At 48.0% G+C, this 16,323-nt stretch overlaps 2 protein-coding genes across 3 annotated transcripts in view; one reads left to right on the top strand and one right to left on the bottom strand.

The window, feature by feature from the left end:
- Positions 1-1,544: 1,544 nt before the first annotated feature.
- Positions 1,545-8,072, bottom strand: TMEM186 (transmembrane protein 186). The gene is made up of 2 exons (XM_019988317.2): positions 8,036-8,072; positions 1,545-6,895 (listed from the first exon to the last, which is right to left on the bottom strand). The coding sequence occupies exons 1-2, from the start codon at positions 8,036-8,038 to the stop codon at positions 6,260-6,262; spliced, it is 639 nt and encodes a 212-aa protein (XP_019843876.2). The 5' UTR covers positions 8,039-8,072; the 3' UTR covers positions 1,545-6,259.
- A 143-nt stretch (positions 8,073-8,215) lies between these two features.
- The window catches only part of PMM2 (phosphomannomutase 2), a 30,198-nt gene continuing 22,090 nt past the window's right edge, over positions 8,216-16,323 (top strand). The window contains exons 1-2 of one of the 2 annotated variants that reach the window (XM_019988206.2): positions 8,217-8,371; positions 9,076-9,244. In XM_019988206.2, the coding sequence (XP_019843765.2) occupies positions 9,233-9,244 (12 nt within the window). In that variant the 5' untranslated portion in view covers positions 8,217-8,371; positions 9,076-9,232. Of the gene's footprint in view, positions 8,372-9,075; positions 9,245-16,323 lie in introns of both variants that reach the window. The other variant, XM_019988205.2, reaches the window with a different exon arrangement.

Here is a 16,323-nt window from a genome sequence, read left to right on the forward strand (position 1 = left end):
ATTTGATCCCTGGGCGGGGAAGATCCCCTGGAGGAGGGCATAGCAACACACTCCAGTGTTCTTGCCTGGAGAATCTTCATGGACAAAGGAGCCTGGTGGGCTATGGCCCATAGGGTCACAAAGAGTTGGACACAACTGAAAGCGACTTAGCACACACACATGCATCAGATCAGATCAGATTAGATCAGTCGCTCAGTCGTGTCCGACTCTTTGCAACCCCATGAATTGCAGCACGCCAGGCCTCCCTGTCCATCACCGACTCCCGGAGTTCACTCAGACTCACATCCACTGAGTCAGTGATGCCATCCAGCCATCTCATCCTCTGGCGTCCCCTTCTCCTCTTGCCCCCAATCCCTCCAAGCATCAGAGTCTTTTCCAATGAGTCAACTCTTCACATGAAGTGGCCAAAGTACTGGAGTTTCAGCTTTAGCATCATTCCTTCCAAAGAAAGCCCAGGGCTGATCTCCTTGCAGTCCAAGGGACTCTCAAGAGTCTTCTCCAACACCACAGTTCAAAAGCATCAATTCTTTGGCGCTCAGCCTTCTTCACACTCCAACTCTCACATCCATACATGACCACTGGAAAAACCATAGCCTTGACTAGACGAACCTTTGTTGGCAAAGTGATGTCTCTGCTTTTGAATATGCTACCTAGGTTGGTCATAACTTTCCTTCCAAGGAGTAAGCGTCTTTTAATTTCATGGCTGCAGTCACCATCCGCAGTGATTTTGGAGCCCAGAAAAATAAAGTCTGACACTGTTTCCACTGTTTCCCCATCTATTTCCCATGAAGTGATGGGATCAGATGCCATGATCTTAGTTTTCTGAATGTTGAGCTTTAAGCCAACTTTTTCACTCTCCACTTTCACCTTCATCAAGAGGCTTTTTAGTTCCTCTTCACTTTCTGCCACAGGGTGGTGTCATCTGCATATCTGAGGTTATTGATATTTCTCTCAGCAATCTTGATTCCAGCTTGTGTTTCTTCCAGTCCAGCGTTTCTCATAATGTACTCTGCATAGAAGTTAAATAAACAGGGTGACAATATACAGCCCTGACGTACTCCTTTTCCTATTTGGAACCAGTTTGTTGTTCCATGTCCAGTTCTATCTGTTGCTTCCTGACCTGCTTATAGATTTCTCAAGAGGCAGATCAGGTCGTCTGGTATTCCCATCTCTCTCAGAATTTTCCAGTTTCTTGTGATCCACACAGTCAAAAGCTTTGGCATAGTAAAGACAACAGTTCCCAGCTCTGCACACTGTGAATGCCCCTGGCTGCAGCTGACTCACCGCAGTCTGCAGGACCCCCTGTCTTAGCTCAGGCTGCTCAAACAGGATACCATAGGCAGGGACTTCCCTGGGGGTCCAGTGGTTAAGACTCTGGCTTCTAATGCAAGGGGCATGGGTTCCATCTCTGGTTGGGGAACTAAGATCCTAAGATCTCACATGCCACACAGCACAGCCAAAAAATATAATAATAAGAATAATAAAATAACTTTAAAAAATAAATACTAACAAAAAAAAATTAAAAAAAAAAAAAGAATACCATAGACAGGGCAGCATAAACAGCCAACATTTATTTCTCACGAGTCTGGAGGCTGGAAGTTCATGGTTGGGTCCTTGGTGAGGGTCTCTTCCTACTTGTCCTCACATGGCACTGATTCCATAATGAGGGCCCCACCCTCATGACTTCATCTAACAAGAATCACCTCCCAGAGGCCCCACCTCCAAACAGCATCACACGGCTGCGGGGGCGTTTCTACATACGAATTTTAGGAGGGGACACAAACACTCAGTCCATAGCAACTACCATGTGAAAACACATGCTACAGGTCACCCCATTTCCTGTTGGTTTTGTTGTTGCTAATCTGGGGCATGGGGACAGCTCCTGGGTGCTGCCCTGCTGGTGCACTGCAGAGGCCCTAACCCATTTCTGTTGCCACAGGGTGACCCGGGATCGTGGGGGGCTGCGGGGAGAGGGGGGCGCAGCAGGAATGAAGGGGTGGAATGATGCATTTGCTCTGTGCGCCCTCTGCTGGTACTGTGCGAGCAAACCACACATCCTGGAAGCGGACTGAAGTGAAAGCTGCTCAGTCGTGTCCAACTCTTTGCGACTATACAGTCCATGGAATTCTCCAGGCCAGAATACTGGAGTGGGTAGCCTTCCCTTCTCCAGAGATTGGACCAACCCAGGGATCGAACCCAGGTCTCCAGCATTGCAGGCAGATTCTTTACCAGCTGAGCCACAAGGAAAGCCCAAGAATACTGGAGTGGGTAGAGTTGGCTCTTCCCGCCAAAACTGGTGAGAATCTAGGCTCTCATCTCCCACTGCGCTGACACTTCTGGGCTGTGACTGTCAACCTAGATGACAATGGAAATCACCATCACCTAAGGAAGCTGGGCATGGGCCTGGGCCTGCGGGTCTGCTCAGTCATGTCCGGCTCTTTGCGACCCTATGAACTGTAACCCACCAGGCTCCTCTGTTGAGAGGACTTTCCAGGCAAGAATACTCGGCAATGGTGTTTTTTTTATAGGTCTCCAGGTGATTCTACACGTGGAGCCCAGATTGAGAACCTTTAGGGGGGGAAAAAATGGCTGAGGGAAACAAAATCCACAGAGACACGTTATTCTGGTGCTTCCCATCCTGACCATCTATTTCAGAAATTCCCAGCCTGGGTGCATTGCAGAATTAGCCTCAAGCTTGACCAGGGAAGTGCTTACATGTATCCTAAGAGGCCTATTTGAGTTCATTTTGGGTTGTAGTAAGTCAAAAGTGAAAGTGAAAGTAAAGTCACTCAGTCGTGTCCGACTCTTTGCAACCCCATGGACTGTAGCCTACCAGGCTCCTCCCTCCATGGGTTTCTCCAGGCAAGAGTACTGGAGTGGGTTGCCATTTCCTTCTCCAGGGGATCTTCCCAACCCAGGGATCAAACCCGGTCTCCCACATTCCAAGCAGATGCTTTAACCTCTGAGCCACCAGGGAAGCCCCTAATAAGTTAAGGTCAAACCATTAATCCTTAAGACATTTTATAGGAACAGACTATCAAATAGCACAGCCTTGGGAAAACAGGCTCACAGGCGTTGAAGGCATCTGATGAGCAGGTGAGGGAAGGGTAGAGCCAGGCTCCAACTATATAATCAAGTCTTCTGTATAACTGAATCCTCACCATAAACTTTTTTTAAAGTCTTTTTTTGATGTGGACCATTTTTTGTCTTTATTGAATTTGTTGCAATATTGCTTCTGTTTTTTGCTTGTTTTGGCTTTTTGGCTGCAAGGCTTGTGGGATCTTAGTTCCCGAACCAGGGATCAAACCCACGCCCCTTGCAGTGGATGGCAAAGTCTTAACCACTGGACCACCAGGGAAGTCTCCATACTATAACTTCTTGAGGGTTAAGTCAGAGAAAGAAACTGGAAAAGGAGAGACTTCTATGTAGAAGATATCTGGGGAGAAAAGCTTCCAGGCAGAGGAACTGTGTCATTACAAAGGCCCTGAGGCTGGAGGGTGCTTGACTATTGGAAGAGGAGCAAGGGAAATACAGCCAAGTGAAGTGACTGGCACAGAGCTATGGATGAGGCAAGGAAGCTGGGGGAAGAGTCCAGGCCATGCTCCAGGCAGGACCTATAGGCCACAGTAAGAATTTCAACTTCTATAGAAGTGATGCAATCCTCTTTTTTCAAAGGATCACTTTGGCTGCTGTGAGAACAGGCTCTAGCAGGGTAAGGACGGAAGCAGCAAGCTGCAATAATCTAGAGGCCACAAGGGCAGCGTGGATCAGGGTGGTGGGGCTGGCGGAGGTGAGAGCAGTCAGGTTCTGGCTGTTTTAAAGTCGGTATAAAACAGTCTGTCAATGGAACCACATGCCATTTACCCTGAAGAGCCGGCACTTCTGAGTGGGTCTGAAGCCCTCTGGGACCCTCCAGGCCCACCACCAGACTCTGGGTCATGCCTTCCACTGCACACACAGCCCCTCTACCTAGGGAACCCACAGACACACCGTGGCTGACAATGGGGGTGAGGGGAGGGCTGGACAGCATTCCCAAACATCTGAGACACACAATCACAGCCCCACCCACGCAGACCATGGCCTCTGACTGGCAGAAATTAACACAGAGGAAGAAACTGTTAAAGGAGAGACTTCTATGTAGATACCTACGGAGAAAATTAACAGAGGAAACAACAAACCCACGATAAGCCTAGTCCTATCGCTTGCATCATTAACTAAAGACAAATACAAATTAAAGCCGCTTCCTCTTGTTCCGAAGTGCTCCCAAGCTTTCAGAGTTCTCTTTTTCTCTGACCAGCAAAGCTTCCCCACAGTGATGTGGATCCAAATCAGGGTCCTCCCTGAGCAAGGGTGTCCATCCTGCTCCTGTCCAAGGCAGGACAGTCTTGCTGCTCCCGCAGCCCACCTCCTCCTCACACCTGGGGTGCCCTTCAAGGTCCGGGCCCCAGGCCATCTGAACCCTGCTCCCCAACTCACCCCCTGCTGTTGTTCTGCTTTGGACCACCCTACTCTTCTCTTGCCTTGCACATTTCCCTGTCTCTAACACACATACACTTAGCATCCGGCCTCCTCCCCACTGACACTGTCGGCCCCACAAAGGCCCCAAATCCCCTCGTTTTCTGAACTACATACGATGCCTTACACCCAGCATTAGAGGTCTGGGATGACTGGCTGACTTGGAAGCCTTCGGTAACAAACTGTGTTTGTTTGTTTATTATCTTTTTTTTTTCTAGTTGTGCTGAGTCTTCGATGCTGTACAGGCTTTTCTCTTGTTGCAGAGTGGGGGTTACTCTCCAGCTGCGCTTCTCACTGCAGTGGTTTCCCTTATTGCAGAGCAGGTGCTCCAGGACATGTGGGCTTTGGTAGATGTGGTTCCCAGGCTCCAGAGCACAGGCTCAGCAGCTGTGGCGCATGGGCCCAGAGGCTATGCAGCACGTGCGATCTTCCTGGACCAGGAATCAAATCGAGCCTGAATCTTCTGCCCTGGCAGGCGAACTCCACCACTGGGGCGCCAGGGAAGCCCCAAACCATCTTGAATTATATGCTTTACTTGCCTCTGTGAAATACAGTAGATTAAGAAGATCTAACTTGGTGCAGTGGTTAAGAATCTACCTACTAATGCAGGAGACCCAGGTTTGATCCCTGGGTCAGGAAGATCCCCTGGAGGAGGAAATGGCAACCCACTCCAGTATTCTTGCCTGGAAAATCCCATGGACAGAGGAGCCTAGTGGGTTACAGCCCATGGGGTCACAAAGAGTGGGACTCAACTGAGCACACACAGGCAAAAAAAAAAAAAAACATGTTTCATGTTACCTTGATGATAGTCATCTTTCTCAAAATGCCATTTTTCAGTCTACACAGAGGAAGGAAACCTCTCCAAATATTTGATCTTTATCACATTCTTTACAACAATGGAAAATGGAAATCATTTAAAAGGACCAGCTACATCCACTCAGTGGAATATTTTGCAATTACTCATTTTCTTTTTTTGCATAAAAAGTATTTAAAAGAATCAAATAATCTGGGCCTTTTGTTTTTATGTATTTGTAAGGTATACTCCCCATTTTTTTCTAATTTTGAGATCTAATTGGCATATAGCATTGTATTATTTAACATATACAATATAATGATTTATATATATATATAGTAAAATTACAGTAAGTTAACATCCAGCATCTCGCACAGTTAACAAGGTTTTTCCCTTGTGGCTATTCTAAATGATCAACCCCTCCGGCCGCTGGGTGTACCAGGAGGCGCAGCACCGGGCGAGCGAAATCCCTCCCCGTTGCCTGGGACCCCTTCAACGAGCCACCAGCTCTGCATCAGCAGTGACATCCAACCATCCCAGGAGACCAGGAGGATTTTTTTCCCACTTTACAGACGTGAAAACTAAGGTTCTGAGAGACTTCATAACCTGGCTTTGAGAACTAACAGAACACAAGTCGAACACAAGTCCCCCATACCTGTCCGATTTCACAGCAGAGGATGGTTTGAGCAAACCTGTCATTGCTTTCTCCGAGAACCTATCAGAAACTTCTGGCCATTATCTCAATGCCACACGCAAGTCCAGTGAAGAATCTGCACTCGGGGCCTCTTTCCTAAACCCGGCTACTAACGCCTACCTTGTGAGTTTTCTCACAGACATAAGTTTCCAGGCAGCCCAACCCAGTCCTTCAGCCCCGCCCACACTCTCTGCCTTCCTACCGGGGCCTCCCGGCATCCACCTGAGCTCCCGGCATCCACTTGGGCTCCAGGCCATTCACTTGAGCGCCTCCAGCACCCCGAACACCTGCGTGAACCGCTCTTGGTCCAGGACGCGCCCGTAGCGCAGGGTGAGGTAGAAGGTCTGTTTCCCACTGTACTGCTGGATCCGCATGAACAGCTCCTGGGGCCGATCCGGGCTCTCCGTCATGGGGATCACGTCGGCCACGGGGCAGTAGGTGTCCTGTCGCCGGCCCCAGAAGGTCAGGTGAGCCACCCGCAGTACGGTGCCCGCCTCGTTCACATACAGGATGCCCACCAGCCTCCGGAAGAAATGGCTCATCCAGCACAACATGGCCAGGGCAAAGCCGGCGACCCCGCCCGCCAGGCACAAGGAGCTGAAGGGCATGAGGCCCTGGGAGTAGCAGTAGAGGCCCGGTGGCAGGGCGGCCACCGTCAGGGCCGTCTGTGCCACCTTCAGCCGAGACAGGTACCCAAAGGCCTTGATGGCGTCGAACCGGTACACCATCTGGAACTTCTCCGTCTCTGGGCCCAGTGGCTTCTCCTTGGAGTGGGGCGGCCCGCTTCCCACCCACCTCCTGGGATCCTGCCCACCGCAGCAGCACAGCCGGTGGAGGGGCCGGCCCCAGGCGGCTGGCCCTGGCGACCGCGCCACAGCTCGGAGGACGGCAGCCTGGAAGGGAGACAGGGAGACCATTTCTCTCAGGGAACTCAACCATGCGGATCACTCAAGGGACAGGTGCGAAGCCCCTCACACAGAGGCCAGTCCTGTGAGATCGGCATTACTGCCAGACATGGAAAGAAAGGTAAAGCCAGTGGCTTTGTTTGCTGTTGTTCGTTGCTAAGTCATGTCTGACTCTCTGCGACCCCATGGACTGCAGCCCATCAGGCTCCTCTGTTGCTTTACCTCACAGATCTTCAGGAAAGCTGTGCACCACAGGAACCACCACTTCTACTTTATCATGGAGGAAACTAAGCCCAGAGAAGGCAAGCAATGTACCCAAAGACCCACAGCCAGTCGGCGGGGCAGAGTCTGATTTTTAAAAGTGGTCCTCCTTCCTCCAGGTAGTTCAAGTAAATATGGGAAAGGAGGCACAACCTTCATTCATTCAACAGTTATCCTGCGAAAGGACAGCTCTACGCTGCCACTGAATAATCCATAGCCTGTGTGACATTTCCTCAGGCAGGAAACGCCATCAGTGTCCTAGTGGGGAACAAACCCGGGAGATAGTCATCACAATAACTTCCCAATTCTCGGTTAGATTAAAGCGTCTTCTTGGGGTCTGAAATGAAACGCTATTTCTTGGCCTAGACTGAGAAGGGGTTGAACGAAGGAGGAGGGAGGGATGGAGGAATCAACCCGCTGCGCTAGGGTTTCATGAGGCGCAGTTTCACACCTCGAATAGTGCAGTCAAAGATATTTTGGGCGGTGGAGTCAGATCTGGGTTCCAATCCCGACTGCTACAGTCACCAGCTGTGGATCCTTGGGCAAATTACTCCGCCTCTCTGGGCCTCAGTTTCTTCATCTTTAAAAACGGGGATCCAGAATATACTGAATGTGATGATGGTTTGAAAGACTTCAAAACGCACTTAATGCACTCCGAGTGCTCAGTGAGTTTTAGTTATTGCCAGCTGTTGGTCCACGTGACCGGAGGGCAAAGTAAGGCGGGAAGCAGAAAATTAAAACCCACGCGGATGTCCCTCTGGCACATTCTCCGAATGAGAACCCCTGGCGTCTGCATACTTGCCCCAGGCGTGCCCCGGACCCCCAAAGCACGTCACCTCCCTCGCTCCCCACCAGTCGCTTTCTTACCATGGTACCACTGCCCGGTGCCGGAAGTGAATCCACCTGCTCCCGGAACCGCTAAGAGCGCGTGCTGGGCCCTAATAGGACAGGGTAGCGGCGCGTTGCATTCTGGGATCTGTAGTCCAGGGCACATCCCAGAGCCGCTAGTGGCCGGCATTGTGGGAGTGGAGTCTCCTCCTCCCGGCGTGCCCTACGGCACGGGGGCCGGACCCGGAAGTTCCGGGCAGAGGTCCAAGTGCCAGCGAGTCCTGTTAGGTGCGCGTGGAAACTAGGGTCATGGCTGCGCCCGGTCCAGCGCTCTGCCTTTTCGACGTGGACGGGACCCTGACGGCCCCGCGGCAGGTAAGAGGCGCCCGGCAGTAGCCGGTGCAGAGCCCCCTACTACTCCCAGGCAGGGCTAAAGACCGCCCAGGCAGGCGATCTGGGGCGGCTAGGGACCGCCCACCTCCCTTGGAGCGACTGAACTCTACTCTGTGTTCCCTGGAGGGCTGAGACGGAAGCCCTAGCCAGATCTGCAAGACCTCAGGGTGCTCGGAGAGATGGGACAGGCCGAAAAACTCTAAGAGAGCAAGGAACTTCTGTTGGCTTGGAAAAAATTCTGGACTCTCACCGTCAGCCCTGACTGTGAAACCCAGCTCAGCCCCCTTACCAGCTTGTGTGCCCTTTTCAGATGTATCACTGTGGTCTGTGCCTGTAGCTTGATGTGAAAGACAGGTTTTCAGGTCAGACCGGCCTAGTAGAGTCTCAGCTTTACCTCCTGACAACTGTGTGACCTTGAGCAAGTCACTTAACCTCAGTATCTATGGCTTTAAGTGGGGAGGTGACCTGTTCCTTGAGGTGTTTGTGGGAGTCGAATGAAATCATATAAGTTCATGAAAGTATCTTGAAGACGGTAGGCTGGGTTCAATAATACTCAATTAGTATTAACCACCACCACCATTGCCTTGTCCAGCCCTGCAGTGGAGTGGGGTGATGGATAAGACCTAGATTGCTACAGGCTGCCTGTTGAGAGTCTCCTTGGACTCCTGGAAACTTCTCTTTTCCAGATTTTGTTGCCATGGGCACAGATTTTGTGATGACGCTCATTCTGACCTCCCCCTTGCATGAATCAGTCGCTGAACAGCAGCCATTCAAACTTGGGACTGGTTCCAAGTGGCCTCACTGTCTTCAAGTTCTGTCTCTACCCTGCTTGGTTCAGGCCGGATGGTAGCAGTGGTGAGTGCGCTCTGGAATTCACACGCACGGAATGTATGTGACCTTAGCCGCATCATTTTACCTTTCTGAGCCACAAGTGCTGTATCTAGTGATAATCAGATCAGATCAGATAAGTCGCTCAGTCTTGTCCGACTCTTTGCGACCCCATGAATCGCAGCACGCCAGGCCTCCCTGTCCATCACCAACTCCCGGAGTTCACTCAGACTCATGTCCATTGAGTCAGTGATGCCATCCAGCCATCTCATCCTCTGTCGTCCCCTTCTCCTCTTGCCCCCAATCCCTCCCAGCATCAGAGTCTTTTCCAATGAGTCAACTCTTCGCATGAGGTGGCCAAAGTACTGGAGTTTCAGCTTTAGCATCATTCCTTCCAAAGAAAGCCCAGGGCTGATCTCCTTCACAATGGACTGGTTGAATCTCCTTGCAGTCCAAGGGACTCTCAAGAGTCTTCTCCAACACCACAGTTCAAAAGCATCAATTCTTCGGCGCTCAGCCTTCTTCACAGTCCAACTCTCACATCCATACATGACCACAGGAAAAACCATAGCCTTGACTAGACGAACCTTTGTTGGCAAAATAACTTCTCTGCTTTTGAATATGCTATCTAGGTTGGTCATAACTTTCCTTCCAAGGAGTAAGCGTCTTTTAATTTCATGGCTGCAGTCACCATCTGCAGTGATTTTGGAGCCCAGAAAAATAAAGTCTGCCACTGTTTCCACTGTTTCCCCATCTATTTCCCATGAAGTGATGGGACCAGATGCCATGATCTTTGTTTTCTGAATGTTGAGCTTTAAGCCAACTTTTTCACTCTCCACTTTCACTTTCATCAAGAGGCTTTTTTGTTCCTCTTCACTTTCTGCCATAGGGTGGTGTCATCTGCATATCTGAGGTTATTGATATTTCTCCCGGCAAGCTTGATTCCAGCTTGTGTTTCTTCCAGTCCAGCGTTTCTCATGATGTACTCTGCATAGAAGTTAAATAAACAGGGTGACAATATACAGCCTTGACGAACTCCTTTTCCTATTTGGGACCAGTCTGTTGTTCCATGTCCAGTTCTACCTGTTGCTTCCTGACCTGCATACAGATTTCTCAAGAGGCAGATCAGGTGGTCTGGTATTCCCATCTCTTTCAGAATTTTCCAGTTTCTTGTGATCCACACAGTCAAAGGCTTTGGCATAGTCAATAAAGCAGAAATAGATGTTTTTCTGGAACTCTCTTGCTTTTTCCATGATCCAGCAGATGTTGGCAATTTGATCTCTGGTTTCTCTGCCTTTTCTAAAACCAGCTTGAACATCAGGAAGTTCACGGTTCCATATTGCTGAAGCCTGGCTTGGAGAATTTTGAGCATTACTTTACTAGCATGTGAGATGAGTGCAATTGTGCGGTAGTCTGAGTATTCTTTGGTATTTGCCTTTCTTTGGGATTGGAATGAAAACTGACCTTTTCCAGTCCTGTGGCCACTGCTGCATTTTCCAAATTTGCTGGCATATTGAGTGCAGCACTTTCACAGCATCATCCCTCAGGATTTGAAATAGCTCAACTGGAATTCTATCACCTCCACTAGCTTTGTTCGTAGTGATGCTTTCTAAGGCCCACTTGACTTCACATTCCAGGATGTCTGGCTCTAGGTCAGTGATCACACCATCGTGATTATCTGGGTTGTGAAGGTCTTTTTTGTACAGTTCTTCTGTGTATTCTTGCCATCTCTTCTTAATATCTTCTGCTTCTGTTAGGTCCATACCATTTCTGTCCTTTATCGAGCCCATCTTTGCATGAAATGTTCCTTTGGTATCTCTGATTTTTTTGAAGAGATCTCTACTCAACTGTAAGTTCTCCAAAGGCCCTTTTTGACTCTGAGAGTCCACGATCCACGCACACTTGTAAGTTGTTAAAAACCCATAGTGGTTCAGAGCCAAGGTCAGTAATTCATTGTTTGTAAAGGGCCAGGTAGCAAATACTTTTGTGTTTACCCGCCATATGATCAGTACTAACTACTCGACTTTAATGCAAAAGCAGCCATCGACCATACATAGACACTATAGCTGTGTTCTAATAAAACTGCTGCTCAGTTTGGCCCTTTGGTTGTAATGATCTTTGGTTTACATTCCAAGGCTTCTTACACAATATCATTAGAGCCTCTTAACCTTTCTCCCTCTTTCATCCCAAGTAGGGTAGTTATTTTCATTTTAAATGAGGAAACAGACACAGTGAAACCATGACCTTGGTTTCCATACAAGATCTGATAAAAGTCTCTGGGCCTCAGGGTATTGTTATTTGCCAAGTCTGCCATTTTCTGCCAAGGCTTCAAGGTGGAGGCTGTTCTGGTTACTAGGTGTGCCATTCAGGAACATGCTTCTGATTCCCAGAAGGAATCAGGACATATAAGCACAAAGTATGAAATAGCAAAACCAGGCAACCTGCAGTGTATTCCCTTGAAACATTTGAAACATTTCTTTGATTAACATGATTTTTACACTTAAAAAAAAAAAAATCTAAGTTTTATGCACTGGGTGCTCCAGGTAAAAAATAAAGCTAATTTAGCAACAGATCTGCATTATACAACCTTTCCCTTCCTCAATAAACAACATCTCAAACACTGATAAGCACAAGGCAATCCAAAAGCAATCAAATGGATTATCTTTTCTTGCAGCTGCTGGAACAGGATATGACCTAATCAGGTAAAATATAACCAGTGGTGTCCAGAGCTTTGCGCATTTCAGCATGCTAGTAGAATGTTGCTGTTCTAAGTGCTTTCCTAAGAAATGCCATTGCATCTAAGAGCAGATGAGACTTCAGTTCAGTTCAGTTCAGTCGTGTCCAAATCTTTTGGACCCCATGAATCGCAGCACGCCAGGCCTCCCTGTCCATCACTGACTCCCGGAGTTCATTCAGACTCAAGTCCATCGAGTCAGTGATGCCATCCAGCCATCTCATCCTCTGGCGTCCCATTCTCCTGCCCCCAATCCCTCCCAGCATCAGAGTCCTTTCCTATGAGTCAGCTCTTCGCATGAGGTGGCCAAAGTACTGGAGTTTCAGCCTCAGCATCATTCCCTCCAAAGAAATCCCAGGGCCGATTTCCTTTAGAATGGACTGGCTGGATCTCCTTGCAGTCCAAGGGACTCTCAAGAGTCTTCTCCAGCACCACAGTTCAAAAGCATCAATTCTTTGGCGCTTAGCCTTCTTCACAGTCCAACTCTCACATCCATACATGACCACAGGAAAAACCATAGCCTTGACTAGACGAACCTTTGTTGGCAAAATAACTTCTCTGCTTTTGAATATGCTATCTAGGTTGGTCATAACTTTCCTTCCAAGGAGTAAGCGTCTTTTAATTTCATGGCTGCAGTCACCATCTGCAGTGATTTTGGAGCCCAGAAAAATAAAGTCTGACACTGTTTCCACTGTTTCCCCATCTATTTCCCATGAAGTGATGGGACCAGATGCCATGATCTTTGTTTTCTGAATGTTGAGCTTTAAGCCAACTTTTTCACTCTCCACTTTCACTTTCATCAAGAGGCTTTTTAGTTCCTCTTCACTTTCTGCCATAGGGTGGTGTCATCTGCATATCTGAGGTTATTGATATTTCTCCCGTCAATCTTGATTCCAGCTTGTGTTTCTTCCAGTCCAGCGTTTCTTATTATGTACTCTGCATATAAGTTAAATAAACAGGGTGACAGTATACAGCCTTAACGAACTCCTTTTCCTATTTGGAACCAGTCTGTTGTTCCATGTCCAGTTCTACCTGTTGCTTCCTGACCTGCATACAGATTTCTCAAGAGGCAGATCAGGTGGTCTGGTATTCCCATCTCTTTCAGAATTTTCCACAGTTTCTTGTGATCCACACAGTCAAAGGCTTTGGCATAGTCAATAAAGCAGAAATAGATGTTTTTCTGGAACTCTCTTGCTTTTTCCATGATCCAGCAGATGTTGGCAATTTGATCTCTGGTTCCTCTGCCTTTTCTAAAACCAGCTTGAACATCAGGAAGTTCACGGTTCACGTATTGCTGAAGCCTGGCTTGGAGAATTTTGAGCATTACTTTACTAGCATGTGAGATGAGTGCAATTGTGCGGTAGTCTGAGCATTCTTTGGTATTTGCCTTTCTTTGGGATTGGAATGAAAACTGACCTTTTCCAGTCCTGTGGCCACTGCTGCGTTTTCCAAATTTGCTGGCATATTGAGTGCAGCACTTTCACAGCATCATCCCTCAGGATTTGAAATAGCTCAACTGGAATTCCATCACCTCCACTAGCTTTGTTCGTAGTGATGCTTTCTAAGGCCCACTGGACTTCTTAGAAGCCTGCAAAGAGAAGCAGGGCACAAGCCTGGGTGGACTGTTCTCCAGCTTTCTCTCATGAAAAGCTTCAAACGAACAGAATCGCTGGGGGAAAAAAACAGTACCCCAAAGAACCATATTCACATCACTTAGATTCAACAACAATTGGGTTTTGTTTGTTTGTTTGTTTGATTATGGGTTTATTTTTGGCCACGTTGGGTCTTTGTTGCTGCCCTCCGGCTCTCCCTAGTTGCCACAAGCAGGGGCTACTTTTTCTTGGGGTGCAGTGACTTTTTGTGGCGGCTTTTTGTGGAGCACAGGCTCTGGGCGCATGGGCTTCAACAGTTGCAGCATGTGGGCTCAGTGGTTGGGGTGCATGGGCTCAGTTGCCCCACAGCATGCAGAATCTTCCCAGATCAGGGATCTAACCCATGTCTCCTGCAGGTGGACTCTTACCCAATGTACCACCAGGGAAGTCCTCGCTCTCTTTTTTAATCTTTGCTGCATCACTTCTGAAGCTGTAGTCATAATGGTACTTCACCCCTGAATATTTACACCTGCAGCTCTTGACAGGGACCTCTGTTGGAACCACAACTTTGTGATCACACCTAAGGAAATGATCAGCAGTGCCCTAAAGTGATTTTATACAGGGGTCAGCAAACTTTGCTCTGTAAAAAGCTGCTTGTGACCACAATCGAGCATCTAAACTCCCCTAGCCCCACCACAGGAGGTAGGAAATGGTTGAGGCTCGCACAGCTGCTCACCCCTGTAGTCATGGCTGCAGACACCACAGAGATGAATGGATATGACTGTGTTGCAGTCACTGTACAGAAACAAGCAGAGGGTTGGTTCTGGCCCGCAGGCCTGGTTTTCTGACTCTTCTTCTCCTCCTTAATTTTCCTTAATTATCCCTAGGAAGTCTTCTATATATATATTTTTTCACATTAATTCCAAGTTTTGGGCTCCTTGTGTTTTGTTTTGTCTGGGATGACTTATAAAGGATTCCTTGAATTTTCATAACTAAAGAGTTATTTAGAAACATGACCCAATCAAAAATTGGGCAGAAGACTTAAACAGATATTTCTCCAGAGAAGACAGACAGATGGCCAATAAACACATGAAAAGATGCTCAACATCACTCATTATTAGAGAAATCCAAATCAAAACTACAATAAGGTATTGCGTCAACCAGTCAGAATGGCCATCATCAAAAAATCTACAAACAATAAATGCTGGAGAGGGTGTGGAGAAAAGGGAACCCTCCTACTCTGGTAGGGCTTCCCTGGTTGCTCAGCTGGTAAAGACTCCGCCTGCAGTGCAGGAGACCCTGGTTCGATTCCTTGGTCAGGAAGATTGACTGGAGAAGGGATAGCCTACCCACTCTGGTATTCTTGGGCTTCCCTGGTGGCTCAGCTGGTAAAGAATCCGCCTGCAATGCAGGAGACCTGGATTTGATCCCTGGCTTGAGAAGATACCCCGGAGAAGGGAGCATCTACCCACTCCAGTATTCTGGCCTGGAGAATTCCATGGACTAGATATGTATAGTCTATGTGGTCACAAAGACTCAAACATGACTGAGCGACTTTCACTTCACTTTCACTTCCTACACTGTTAGCGGGAGTATAAACTAATACAGCCATTATGGAGACCAGTATGGAGATAAAACTAGAAATAAATCTACCATATGACCCAGCAACCCTACTCCTGGGCATATACCCTGAGAAAACCGTAACACTGTGTCTCAGTGTTCATCTCAGCACTGTTTACAACAGCCAGGACATGGAAGCGACCTAGATGTCTGTTGACAGGTGAATGGATAAAGAAGCTGAGATACATATATACAAAGGACTATTAGTCATAAAAAAAGAATGAATTTGAGTCAGTTGTAGTGAGGTGGATGAACCTAGAACCTGTCACACAGAGTGAAGTGAGGCAGAAAGAGAAAAACAAATATGTTATGTGCCTATATGGAACCTTAAAAACTGCTATTGATGACCCTATTTGCAGGGAAGGAATGAAGACGCAGCTATTACAGAGAATGGACTTGTGGACGCGGGGGGAGGGAGGGAGAGCGTGGGATGAATGGAGAAAGTAGCAACAGCATATAAACAAGATGGATAGCTGGTGAGAAGTTGGCACTCTGATGACCTGGAGGGGAGGGAGAGGGTGGATGTGTGATTATGGCTGACTTGCACTGTATGGTAGAAATCAACACAACATTGTAAAAACATTTTTTTAATATATTTAAATAAATGGAAAAAGGCCTCTCTGGTGTGCGCCTCCCCCCACAAAAAGAAGCATTGTGACAGTTTTGCTGTGTGGCTACTTTACTCCATATCTCTCTCCTGCGGTGGGGGGTAGTTTACATGCTCGACTGTGGTCAGAAGCAGCTGAGTCTTATTTCCTGTCGAAAAATATTTGCTGCCACCTGGAAGGGAGAAGGTGCCTCTCTGACCCATGCGTGTTGAGCATGTCTCCTGGCTGAACTGCCAGACCATTCAGCTCATCGGCGCTCACAAGGGTCCAGACAAAAATAAATGGTACCTTTGGCTTCTGTGTGAAGGTGTAGGTGTTGTGTTTGTTGTTAGTGTTGCGTTTTTAATGTTCTGCGATCACGGGACTCTTCCCCACTTCCTCCCATTCTGAGCTCATGTCTGAGTACAACTTGTGGGGGCCTCTGGGGCCCGTTTTGAGTCACTGACTCAGAGGCCACTAGACTTTCCACTAGGTCAAGACTCCACTGGAAGATGTGGAAAAGATTGCACTCTCTTAGAAGCCCTTCTGCACAATTTTATTAACCATATGCAT

The sequence above is a fragment of the Bos indicus genome, chromosome 25 (assembly GCF_029378745.1).
Source record: "Bos indicus isolate NIAB-ARS_2022 breed Sahiwal x Tharparkar chromosome 25, NIAB-ARS_B.indTharparkar_mat_pri_1.0, whole genome shotgun sequence".
Classification (NCBI taxonomy): Eukaryota; Metazoa; Chordata; class Mammalia; order Artiodactyla; family Bovidae; genus Bos; species Bos indicus.